Here is a 13,910-nt window from a genome sequence, read left to right on the forward strand (position 1 = left end):
ATTATTTGGAAAACAAAAGGTCCTGGCTATCCAGGAATGGAGTATTTTTTAATCAACAGCATTGTCCTATATAAGTTATCTTAGAAAGTCTGGCTGATTGCTGAATAAAACTACAATAGGGAACAATTTGACAATGATAGAATTTAGTAGTGTCAGCCCTTTGATTATGATCCGTGTATATAGCAAAATCCTAAATACACCGTTTGGTGGTGCGCCTGTCAAATGCGGAACGTACAGATAAGGTAATAGCTAACAGGTGAATATACTATTGGTATCGGTATCGGATTCGACCCAGAACTTGTTAATTATTGGCAATATTAATTATGTGGGAAACAAAAGGGTCTGGAGTGGTGTAATTTTTTATCTACATCATTGTCCTATATTAGTTCTATATAGAGTTGAATTCTTTGATTTGTCGTTTTTACCCGATGACGGCTGACAAATTGGACCTCGTAATTTTAGTATTATAGATATTGTACTAGTAAATGACCATTGTTCAAGATTTCATAAAAAATGTAGATGGACCTACTCTGCAATGCTCTTTGAAAAAAGTGGGCACTAAATCTTATTTTAATTTCCATCATAGAAAACTTTATTTGGTCAAATAACACACCTAGTGTTTAATATATTTAGAGCCTTTCTAAAAAAACAAACTTTGCCCTATGGGTAGTAATTAGTGTAAGTAAAGGTATGCACTTCTTATACAGTGAATGACTTATAAGTAGTGAAATCTGTCTAATCATAATTTATTTGGGACTAAAGTGTTTGTAACTATTAGGTTTTATCTGATCAAGTTACTATTAAGAATGTATTACATAAGTTTTCCTATCTCAAGACTTTTAAAAGTGCAGGCGTTTTTTTCAATTTACACAGGTGTCATTTTGACATATCTCCATAAAAGATTGTGGCTAATTATCAATCTGCAAATAAGAATAAAACATTGTTTCAAATTAATCTATTTAACTTTAACTATGTTCTTGTCCTGACATGCATGTAATATTTGCTACTGGACATGACCTATACACTAAAGCATCAGTGATTCAGTGTATAATCAGTTTTTTAGTGTATTGCAATTTGGGAAAATAAACAAATACCTATGTTTCTGCTAACCTACTCAGGCTACTGGAAAGTTACAGTCTGTAGGTAGATAAAAAGTTAGATAGAAAACATAGGTTGTTTTTTTTTGGCCTTAAGAATGTAATATTGAGTTCCGTTGTACCATACCTATCAGTAGATACTAGTACTTCATACTCAAGTGTCAGTTTCAACAAGTACATATTGTAATGGATAGAATGGAATAAGAAATTGTCAATTAATAAAAAATTTCAGTTTACGACAAATTAATGTGAGAGCTCATAACCTGTGTAATTAACCGAAAAATGAAACTTTCTCAATTGAATTTTTCTATGAAGACAATTTAGTCATATATATGTAAATATCTCATGAGTACGTGTTTTTAATCAGTGTTTAATTATACCAACAGGGTTTTATGGAGAACTTTAAAAATCCATTGAAAACAGATAATAGAACTAGCACTTAATATGAACAAATTGGATGTAGTCTTTTTATTTCTTATTTGTTATGTGTTATATTTAATTTTCTGCTTTTCTGGTTTGATATAAGAAGTTTGATGGTTCACAAATAACAGGGACAATAAAACACTTTGTTTGGAATATAGAACTCTGAAGCCTAGGCTAACAAATTGAGGGTGTAATTTTAAATGGAAATAAATATATATTATGTTCAAATTTCACGCTTGGGGACCAATAAGTAAATTTTGTAAACAGAGAGTTTTTTGTTTAAATTTTTAAACTGAATCATGCAATTTTGATTTAATTAGTTTTATACACAGGAGAGTTTGCATGATTTATCAGATTTTTGGACAAAGTTGGGATTGTTTTTTTCTAATCATTTATTCAGTGTTTTAGTGCGTTGTTACGTCTTTCTTTTACCTGACAACAAACTAAAAATTCACTATTTCAATAGTTGAGAAGTGGACTTAGCCTTATCAAATTCATCTATATTTCAAGTTTATATGTTGATTGTGGATTTAAAAATATTTAAGAAAATTTTAATTGGATTTACATTATATTTAAACTATGGATTTGTTTTCAAATATCTATTAAACTCTTGATCTGTTGATCTCCGTAGGAATACTTGCGTAGTATATAAATTAATTAACAGACATATAAATATTTTTGGAAGAAAACTATATTTAGCATATTTTTGGAAACCTTTCTGAAGCAAATGTGATTGACAGATTTTAACAGTTGAGCAGATTATAGTGAACAGGAGCAATATATTTAGTGACATTTAGTAAATGTGTAAAATTGTGAAAATAATTTTGTTCATATAAGTGTAGTTGATTTGCATTCCAGGAAGTGAAGATTATCGTGAGATTCTATGAGAAATGTGAAAACATAAAAACACAAGTTAACAAAGTTAAACTTTTCACATGAAGCTGTGATTTCATACTGCATTTAGTGGGTTACACTTTGGAGTATATTTATAGATAATTTATTAAAAAATAAAAAATGCCTCACTTTTTCCAAACTTTGTCCACATCAATCCATGGTTTATTACAATCCTCTAAACAAGCTCGTATTACTTACAGGAAAAGGGAGAAAGAGGTTTCCGAGCAAGAAAAATTGTTACGGTCACACGAAGGAGTCAAAAATGCCAAATCCATAGAAAGACAAAGACAAAAGAACTTCCGTCTCAAACAGAAAGCTGCATTCAGAATACAGAAAGCATGGAAAAAGTAAGTAGAGAAGTTTGTAAATTTAAATTTCAAACATTGTAATGAAATTGAGAATGGAAATGGGGAATGTGTCAAAGAGACTCTCAAACCAACCAAAGAGAAGCCTTTCCAAATTAAAGGTACAATATCAACACTGAGAATGGAAATGGGGAATGTGTCAAAGAGACTCTCAAACCAACCAAAGAGAAGCCTTTCCAAATTAAAGGTACAATATCAACATAGACAAATTTTCAAAGTTGGAGATTACAGAACAATTATTGCAAATGATGAAAAGTTTTTATCAATTTATATCTTTTGTTATATTTGTAATATGTTGTATGAACACCTAATGAGATAACTGTCCACCAGAGACTAAATGACATAAATGTTTGTCACTGTACAAAGTCCATACTGAATAGCAATCTATATAAATGACCTTAGCATGACAAATGTAAAACAATCCAAAAGAGAGAACCAACTTATGTATGCAAAACAACACAACAAACAAAACACATACATGACATACAGAAATAAACGACAACCACTAAATACCAGGAGCCGATTTCACAAAAAAACTTACGACTAAGATTGATCTTACGTATACTGAATTGTTCATGACTTACGATTAATCTTAGTCGTAAGTTTTTTTGTGAAATCGACTCCTAGCTCCTAATCAAGACAGGCACATCAGGAGTGTGAATGCACAAATATATATAAATGTGAAAAAATGTATGTGTTGTAATTTTATGACCAAAAAAATGGAATTTTGATTATAGTCTTTCAAAATTATACTTACAAAGCATTATTTTCAGAACTTGTCTCTTATAATAAAAAAACTACAGGTTTATTTTAAGAAAGAATATCAAGAGTAATACTGGAAATTCAAGGACGAAGGCACCTCTAAATAGCCTGTGGTAATACCTGAGGTTACACCTATAAAAATACCTGAATATATGTGAAATATTTGCCACTGGATGTTTAGCAAACATATATTAAACGTGACCATGACCTACTGATTAACTTTAATGTTCTTCATTAACATGATAAAGCCTGTTTTCCTTATACCATACTAAGAAGATCAACTTTCCGGGATCTCACCTTGACCTCATTTTCATGCTTCATTGGTCAATGTTTAGATTTGTGATTATGCCTGATCCTTAGATGCTATGGGAAGTCTACAGGTCAACTTTTTTGGTGTATTGAATTACTTTAAAAAATGCATGTCCATGGCCTTATTTTTAATGATCTTAATCAGGTTAAGTTTATGTGATATTTGTAGCGCATCATGATTAGTTACTAGGCGAGACATTCCAGCCTGTGCACTTATGTTATTAGATTCTATGAAGAGTATAGAATAATATTTGAACAGATTCTGTAGTTTCTGCATTCAAGTGGTTGTTCCCACTTCTTGGCCTTATATAACTATATCAGTATTTACTTACTGGTAATCCAAAATTAAATATCTTATTTAACTTGAACAAACCTTAATATATTAATTTGAACATGTTGAAATAGTCAGCCTTTTAAAATCTCAAGAATTGTTGAATTAATTTCTGAACAGGGGACTTGTATAATTCTTCTATGCTCTATCTATGATAGCTAGTGGAAGGGCATTATGTTTACTGGTCGGATGTCTGTTAATCTGTTTCTTGGTCTGTTCCTTACCAGGTTAATGTTTTGGTGTAAGGAAGTGTGTAAAAACATCAACATAAAACCTAGTACATATGTTCATAATGAAGAAAAACTAAGTCGACTTTATTGTACATAATGAAAAAAAAATCCAGTTTACTTTATTGGAGTAAAGCATTAAATATTTGTGTCAATTTTTAGCTCACCTGGCCCGAAGGGCCAAGTGAGCTTTTCCCATCACTTTGCGTCCGTCGTCTGTCGTCCGTCGTCCGGCGTCGTTAACTTTTACAAAAATCTTCTCCTCTGAAACTACTGGGCCAAATTGAACCAAACTTGGCCACAATCATCATTGGGGTATCTAGTTTAAAAAATGTGTGGCGTGACCCGGTCAACCAACCAAGATGGCCGCCATGGCTAAAAATAGAACATAGGGGTAAAATGCAGTTTTTGGCTTATAACTCAAAAACCAAAGCATTTAGAGGAAATCTGACGTCGGGTTAATATGTTTATCAGGTCAAGATCTATCTGCCCTGAAATTTTCAGATGAATCGGTCAACCCGTTGTTGGGTTGCTGCCCCTGAATTGGTCATTTTGAGGAAATTTTGCTGTTTTTGGTTATTATCTTGAATATTATTATAGATAGAGATAAATTGTAAACAGCAATAATGTTCGGCAAAGTTAGATTTACAAATAAGTCAACTTGACCGAAATGGTCAGTTGACCCCTTTAGGAGTTATTGCCCTTTATAGTCAATTTTTAACCATTTTTCATAAATATAAGTAATCTTTTAGAAAAATCTTCTCCTCTGAAACTACTGGGCCAAATTAATCCAAACTTGGCCACAATCATCTTTGGGGTATTTAGTTTTGAAAATGTGTGGCGTGACCCGGTCAACCAACCAAGATGGCCGCCATGGCTAAAAATAGAACATAGAGGTAAAATGCAGTTTTTGGCTTATAACTCAAAAACCAAAGCATTTAGAGGAAATCTGAAATGGGGTAAATATGTTTATCAGGTCAAGATCTATCTGCCCTGAAATTTTCAGATGAATCGGTCAACCCGTTGTTGGGTTGCTGCCCCTGAATTGGTCATTTTGAGGAAATTTTGCTGTTTTTGGTTATTATCTTGAATATTATTATAGATAGAGATAAATTGTAAACAGCAATAATGTTCGGCAAAGTAAGATTTACAAATAAGTCAACATGACCGAAATGGTCAGTTGACCCCTTTAGGAGTTATTGCCCTTTATAGTCAATTTTTAACCATTTTTCATAAATATAAGTAATCTTTTACAAAAATCTTCTCCTCTGAAACTACTGGGCCAAATTAATCCAAACTTGGCCACAATCATCTTTGGGGTATCTAGTTTTGAAAATGTGTGGCGTGACCCGGTCAACCAACCAAGATGGCCGCCACGGCTAAAAATAGAACATAGGGGTAAAATGCAGTTTTTGGCTTATAACTCAAAAACCAAAACATTTAGAGGAAATCTGACATGGAGTAAAAATGTTTATCAGGTCAAGATCTATCTGCCCTGAAATTTTCAGATGAATCGGTCAACCTGTTGTTGGGTTGCTGCCCCTGAATTGGTAATTTTGAGGAAATTTTGCTGTTTTTGGTTATTATCTTGAATATTATTATAGATAGAGATAAACTGTAAACAGCAATAATGTTCATCAAAGTAAGATTTACAAATAAGTCAAGATGACCGAAATGGTCAGTTGACCCCTTTAGGAGTTATTGCCCTTTATAGTCAATTTTTAACCATTTTTCGTAAATCTTAGTTATCTTTTACAAAAATCTTCTCCTCTGAAACTACTGGGCCAAATTAATTCAAACTTGGCCACAATCATCTTTGAGGTACCTTGTTTGAAAAATGTGTCCGATGACCTGGCCATCCAACCAAGATGGCCACCACGGCTAAAAATAGAACAGGGGTAACATGTAGTTTTTTGCTTATAACTCTGAAACCCAAATCATTTAGAGGAAATCTGACAAGGAGTTAAATTGTTAATCAAGTCAATACATATCTGCCCTGAAATATTCAAATGAATTGGACAACAGGTTGTTGGGTTGCTGCCCTCCAATTGGTAATTTTTAAAGAAATTTTGCTGTTTTTGGTTATTATCTTGAATACTATTATAGATAGCGATAAACTGTAAACAGCGATAATGTTCATCAAAGTAAGATCTACAAATAAGTCCACATGACCTAAATGGTCAATTGACCCTTTAAGGAGTTATTGCCCTTTATAGTCAATTTTTAACAATTTTCATTAATTTGGTAAATTTATGTAAATTTTTACCAAATATTTTTCTCTGTTACTAATGGGCAAAGTTCATTATAGATATAATTGTAAGAAGCAAGAATGTTCAGTAAAGTAAGAACTTCAAACACATCACCATCACCAAAATACAATTTTGTCATGAATCCATTTGTGTCCTTTGTTTAATATGCACATAGACCAAGGTGAGCGACACAGGCTCTTTAGAGCCTCTAGTTTCTCCTTATTTGATTTTAACCATGTTTACTGAATTAGCTTTTGGGTTTTCCTTTAAGCAAACTATGGATTTTTCCATTTCTAAATATAAGAAATAAAATTGAGAATGGAAATGGGGAATTTGCCAAAGAGACAACAACACGACCATAGAACAGACAACAGCAGAAAGTTTACCACTGTATTTCAATGACCTAATATGATAACAAAAAGATAATACATGAACAGCTCCACACCTGTGTTGAAGTGGGTGTTCCCACATGTCCTTATATTATTATATTAGTATTTAATAACTGGTTATCCAAAATTTAAAAACAAATTGTAATATATAATTTTGAAATAGACAGCCTTCTCATAGACCTAATCACATCAAAAATGTTTTTAGCTGAAGATCAGCTTCTTAAATTTTTTGAAAGAAAAAACAAGTGTTAAAATGTTGATTTGAAAAATGGACTGAAAATGAGCACTTTTCAGTATAGGTGGGTTCTATCTTGTAACTCTTTTAGGTGGTAAAGACTTTTTATACAACGGCAAAAATTGAAAATTTTGGTCGTATATTGGCATCACGTTGGCGTCGACGTTGTCGTCGTCCGAAGACATTTGGTTTTCACACTATAGCTTTAGTATAAGTAAATAGAATTCTATGAAATTTAAACACAAGGTTTATGACCACAAAAGGAAGGTTGGGATTGATTTTGGGAGTTTTGGTCCCAACAGTTTAGGAATAAGGGGTCCAAAAAAGGTCCCAAATAAGCATTTTTCTTGGTTTTTGCACAATAACTTTATTATAAGTAAATAGAAACCTATGAAATTTTAACCCAAGGTTTATGACCACAAGAGGAAGGTTTGGATTGATTTTGAGAGTTTTGGTCCCAACAGTTTAGGAATTAGGGGCCAAAAGGGGCCAAAATTAAACTTTGTTTGATTTCATCAAAAAGTTAATTATTGGGGTTCTTTGTTATGCCAAATCTAACTGTGTATTTAGATTTTAACTTTTGGTCCTGTTTTCAAATTGGTCTACATTAAGGTCCAAAGGGTCCAAAATTAAACTTTGATTTCAACAAAAATTGAATATATGGGGTTCTTAAATATATGCTGAATCTTTAATATTTGGGCCCAGTTATCAAATTGGTCCACATTGAGGTGTAACAGGTCTAAAATTGAACATTATTTGATTTCATCAAAAATTGAATTTGTGGGGTTCTATGATATGCTGAATCTAACCATGTATTTAGATTTTGGATATTGGAACATAATAGGTAAATGTCCAATTTAAATATTTTAAGTTTTTAAGTATAAGTTCTTAGACCACATTCATTCTGTGTCAGAAACCTATGTTGTGTCAACTATTTAATCACAATCCAAATTCAGAGCTGTAAATGTTGTGCCCATACTTGCCCCAACTGTTCAGGGTTCGACCTCTGTGGTCGTATAAAGCTGCGCCCTGCGGAGCATCTGGTTATTTATTTTTTTGCCAAATTTTTTAATAGATTAGATGTGTTTTTTGAATACACATGAAATTTCATTTCCAATTTCAAATATTAGATCTTGATTTAACCATATTTTATTACATGTCAGATATAAACTACAGGCTTGGAAAATTTAATATCTTGTTCAATAAAACAATATTTAAATGCCATATACCGGTAACATTTATAATATGCATATTATAAATGTTATATATTAACCAACAATTGAACTTTTAATTCAGTGTTTGGCTTAAAACTTTTACATTAAAACTTTTAAATTAAATGAACAGTTAAAATCCCAATTTGAAACCAAATACTGGTATATTTTGTTTACTTAAGACAGCTTACATAAATATTGCCAAAAATGTTTGGCATGCAATGTACTACAAGGTTAAAGGTTTTAAAAGTACTTAAGATTTTAAAGGAGAATATCATAATTAGGTCAAAGATACTTTTTCGCCCTCCTGATTTTGACAGAACCAAAAATTTAATGATTTGATTAAATAATATCCTGCTAATGTTCCTAGAATGTTTGAGGCTGTGTAAAATATTTTGCTTTAATTTGAAATATATTGTACACGGTAAGGGTTTCCAACGTGTTGCTTATAATGCAAAACAGCAAAAAAATGCCAAAATGTCCTCATTTTAAGATCTTGTCATTGATACCCAGATATTATTTTTTTTGCTACAAATCATCATATGTTTTTGGTTAAAGACTCAGTTCATATCAAAATTTAACTAGAAGTTGTAAAAAATTTTGTACAAAAAGCCATTTTAGATCAAATATGTCACTTGCCACATGTTTATGACATAATAATGACATCACAAGTTACATATAACATACCTGTCAACCTGTGATGATGAAAATGCAGGTCATGACCCGCATTGAAGAATCAAATCTCAGGTCATAACGCGTAAGAACTTTTTCAAGCTGAATTTCAGTATTTATGGTACATTTTCTTATAATGTATATCAAAGATACCAAAACATCAATGCATGTTCACTTTGTTAAGTCATTTTAAATCTTATTAATTATTATTTCATTGCACTTTTAAAGATTTTTATAAATTTGTGTAACAGTCTTATGTTCTTCACTTTTTGTCATCATCTAAAATTTATTTTTCAAATGTAATTTTCAAATGAGAATACTGGCTATGTAGCCTTAAAACATACCATGTAGAGGTATTTCATCTATAAACATTCATCTCTAAATTAACAAGGAAATTAGACTATGATAAAATATAGTAATACAGTTAAAGGAAGTACAAATGTAAAAAATAATTTTCAACTTTTTAAAAAAAATTGTATAAAGGTATAACAATAATGAAAAGTTATTTTTCAATACGTATTTGAATTTTATATTTTTATGATTTAATCTTTTTCACCCATAAAACGTAAATATAAGGAATAATTTTGAATGGTGACAAATAAGGGGAAGTAACTCTAGTTCAGTTTGTAAACCAATGGTGCAATTTATTTACGACCTAAAGCTTAGGTAATTGGTGATAATTAACAGTGTGTTTGACACCAAAGCTGTCAAGTGAAGCCATGCACTTAATGGGTCACTTAATTTGACAGTTTACATAGCTAGATGAACTTCCTGTTTATGGAAGAATTACGAATTTGCCGGTATTTCAAAGGAATATTACTTATGAAATCAATCTCAAGGCTTAGAAATACGGGTGAAATCGGGTCATTTTCGGAATTCCCAGGTTATTTCAATGACCCGGCGGGTGTTCCGGGTGATCCCTCAGAATTGTGAAAATCTCGGGTCACACCCGCAGAATACGGGTCAGTTGACAGGTATGCATATAACTGTACACAATTCTCTGTTGTTTACAGTTTGTTTGTTGTATAGAAGAAGGGGTTTGACAGCCAATGAGAGAACCCTCAATCCAAGTCACAATTTATAAAAGCAATCCATTATAGGTCAATGTGGGTCTTCAACAGAGAGCATTTGCTCACTGAACTACAGGACACAGGCTATAAAGATCCCTAAATATTACTAGTGTAAAACTATTCAAACAGAAACCCAATCAGCAATGGTCTAATCCATATAAAAAACGAAAAGACAAGAAATACTTATGAACCACATCAGCAAACGACAACTATTAATCAACAGGTTCCTGATTTAGGACAGGTTCAAACAAAAGCAGCTGGGATAAATGTTTTAACAGGTGCCAACCTTCACCCTAATCTGACATAATAGTGTAACATCACAACATAGGAGCCACACTATTAAATGTCAATTGAAATGGCTCAACTTAATCAAAAGACAAATATAATCTAATAAATATATAAAGTTGATAGGTAGAGTTTTGTTTAAGTTTGCTTGATAGTATAGGAGTCATCTGTAAAAATTGAGAATCATCTTAGATTAATAAATCAAATGAGCTTTTTTTTTCATTAAAAAGACTTCTTTTGTTTTGTTTTGTTTTATATCCTGTTACCTTTAAATTTTCAAGTTTTATTCTTTGTGTGCTAAGGGAGATAATTCAAAACTAAATCAATACCTTGCTCTATAGTTAGATTTTCTCAATAATAAAATATTTATTATTATGATATATATGGTATAATCTTTTTCTAATCTTTGGAACACACTTTTCCTGGACCACTGACATATCTGATTGTAAGGATAAGAAAGTGCAAACTATAAACTTTTGTCTTAATTGTGTACATGTAAGAGGAAGGATTTACTTAATAACATGTCCAATCCCTTTGTTTAAATGTCGTTTGATATTTGGACAATAAAATATTTTGAATTAAATACACATGATAAAAATCCATGAGCTTGATCAATCATTTATTGTTTTTATATAACCATATAAAAGGACCAGACATTAAAAAATAAGGTGATGTTGTATGAATGGCAATGAGACAACTGTCCCCCAAAGTTCAAATGAAATGAATACTAACAATTATAGGCAACTGTGCAGCCTTCAGCAATAAGAAAAACCCAGGCAGTACAGTTGTCTATGAAAAGCCAAGCAAGATCTGAAAAATATGAAACAATGTTTCCTTTGATAACCTGTAGTAGATTGATTTTCTTATGTGCCTTCACTGTTGATTATTTTAGTTTTCTATTTTTATTTTTTTAAATTGTCATAATATGTGCAAAGGAAGATAATTCAATAACAATTAGATTGAACTTTGTTAAGATAGGTGATCATTAACTTATAATGTGTCTTTTAATGTAAAATGTAACTTTTAATAGTTATCCCACGAGGACGCGGTGTGTAAGTGTAAGATCACCCCGATGTCCGGAGGCCAGAGGGTGATCTAACACTGACACACCAAGTCCGAATGGGATAACTAATTTACATACCAGCTGTTTTAGATTAGACGAAAAACCATTTACAATTCATAAAATCTAGTTTAGAAAGCCACACAACTATTATAATATACTTTATATATTACTATATGATGTATACCCTTTATGACCCCCGAACACGATGAGTAGATATCAAACAATGTCAACTCGCCCCACTTGCCAATGGTCCCACACTATATCGCCACTTTTCCTGGTGTTGTGGTATGTGTCGTTGCTTGATATGCTAAAGGTCTTAAGTTCGAATCCCAGCATATACACTGGATTTTTTCTACGAGAATTTTGATAGTCTTTTCCTAATAATTATTTATAAGTTTTATAGTGTATTTGACATTACCGCCAAAATGTTACAGAACATAGGAAAGCATGCATAACAAAGAAACTCAAACTGGGGTGATCTAGTAGGAGTGATCCGGCTCAGATCAGATCACCCCTGTTAGAACAAAGGAGCTGGGATATAACTATTGTGTAGATATTAATATTTGTTTTTCCCAAGTCTTTCTTCTTTGATTTAGTTTGTTGCAATTTAAAGAATGTTTACTACTCTCCTTCAAAATTAGAAAGTTGTTTTTTTAAAAGACTTGTTATAAGTTGATAACATATATAAGTATATGTCATGTATGTCTAGAGGTGATTGGCCATCCAAAATTTGGTGCAAAATGACAAGAATTTGATGATACTTTCTTATGTGACTTTTAAACTTTATGTAATAAAATTATAAAAAGAAAAGTAGGGGTAAGTGAGGATTTTTTTAAACGACACTACACAAAAAAGAAATCAGGAGATTCCAAATTTCTGTCAAAAATTCAAAAACATGAGGATCAAACAACCTTAGAATTGATGAAACATAGTACTTCAGAAGTTCAGAGGATATTTTGTGGTTTTGCCAAAGGTTGCATTTATATTGTTAAGTAAAAGTTATATAGTCTGAAGATCATTTTTGTCTCGCTTGAAAGAGTAAAAAAAAACGAGACAAAACTGAAAAGTATGCTGTTTCTGGCAATGGTGATGGCGTCAACAATGTATTAGTTTGTGATTACCGGTAGGTATAGTGTATGGAAAACCACAAGTAGTAGGTCAATTATATTTAGTATATATGCAGTTGCATTAGCATTGGCACATTTCATTCCCATGGATATTATTTGTCCCTGCCCCCTCAGTCATGGTCTATTTACTTTGAAACTTTTGCTTAGTTAACTTTAACATGATCTAGTTTGTGGTTAGGTCAGCTTATGGGGAATCAACTGGAAACTTAGTACACATGTTCCCAATGATATGATCTTTCAAATTTTAATGCCAAATTATTTTTTTTACCCAATTTCATGGTCCATTGAACATGGAAAATGATAGTGGGAGGTGCGCATTAATGTACTATGGACACATTCTTGTTATGTCATATATGTGAATATGTCATATTTTGTCTTTTTCACAATTATTCACATTTTGCAATGATTTCATCTTTCTCTCTGTGATTCTCCTTTTGATATTGGTCCCTTCTCTAGATCTTTTAAATGAATTGTCAAATATTGAACTACAAAGTTTTATGGTCTACATATATGTTTGTATTGTAGAAAGATTAATGTTCATGATGTTACAAAGACCAAAAAAACTTACGAAAATCAAAACCAAATAGTTAGTCACTATGACAACACCTCAAGGTTAACATGGTTAAGCTGTATAGAAACTTGTTCTTTAATATTAAATAGGCCATTCTTTTCAGTTTAAACTTTGATGAAATAACCACATTGTATTTTTGCCTGATTAAATCAAAATCTACACAAACACATATTTTAACAAAATACCTAGAACACTAGTTTCTAGTGTTTTCCTTTCATTAGTAATATCATCATAACGGATTATAATAAAGAATTATTTATTATTTGAACAAAATGTACTTGAGAGATAAATATCTTTTTAATCTTAGGTTCTGGGCTGAAATTGACAATTTAAATCTTATATATATTGGAAGTTTTGATTTAAACCAGGTGTATATAACATAGAGAAATCCTTCAATCTAAAGAATAGTGAAAGTTTTATATAAATTCTGTACAAATCGGTTGAAATTTGGATCAACTCAATGTTATATAACATGGCTGTGAATTGATACTGACACCTTTATCTGGGAAACCTATATTATACTTTTTAAGTAAGTGTCTTTATATATTTATTCCCATTCTGAACATTCTTTTAAGGTTCAGCTGTGTTTATTATCCACAAGCTGTCTCTGTTGGTATTGGAACAAAATGA

At 31.6% G+C, this 13,910-nt stretch overlaps 1 protein-coding gene across 5 annotated transcripts in view; it reads left to right on the plus strand.

Annotated features, from left to right (window-relative positions):
* LOC143058589 (uncharacterized) overlaps positions 1-13,910 on the plus strand; it is an 83,538-nt gene that overhangs the window by 41,056 nt on the left and 28,572 nt on the right. For all 5 annotated transcript variants that reach the window (XR_012973137.1, XM_076232072.1, XM_076232071.1 and 2 more), the window contains exon 19: positions 2,615-2,761. Coding sequence is in view for 4 of the 5 variants with exons in the window: in XM_076232072.1 (XP_076088187.1) it covers positions 2,615-2,761 (147 nt within the window). In the remaining variant the exon portion in view is untranslated. The remainder of the gene's footprint in view (positions 1-2,614; positions 2,762-13,910) is intronic.

Source organism: Mytilus galloprovincialis, chromosome 14 (genome assembly GCF_965363235.1).
Source record: "Mytilus galloprovincialis chromosome 14, xbMytGall1.hap1.1, whole genome shotgun sequence".
Taxonomy (NCBI): Eukaryota; Metazoa; Mollusca; class Bivalvia; order Mytilida; family Mytilidae; genus Mytilus; species Mytilus galloprovincialis.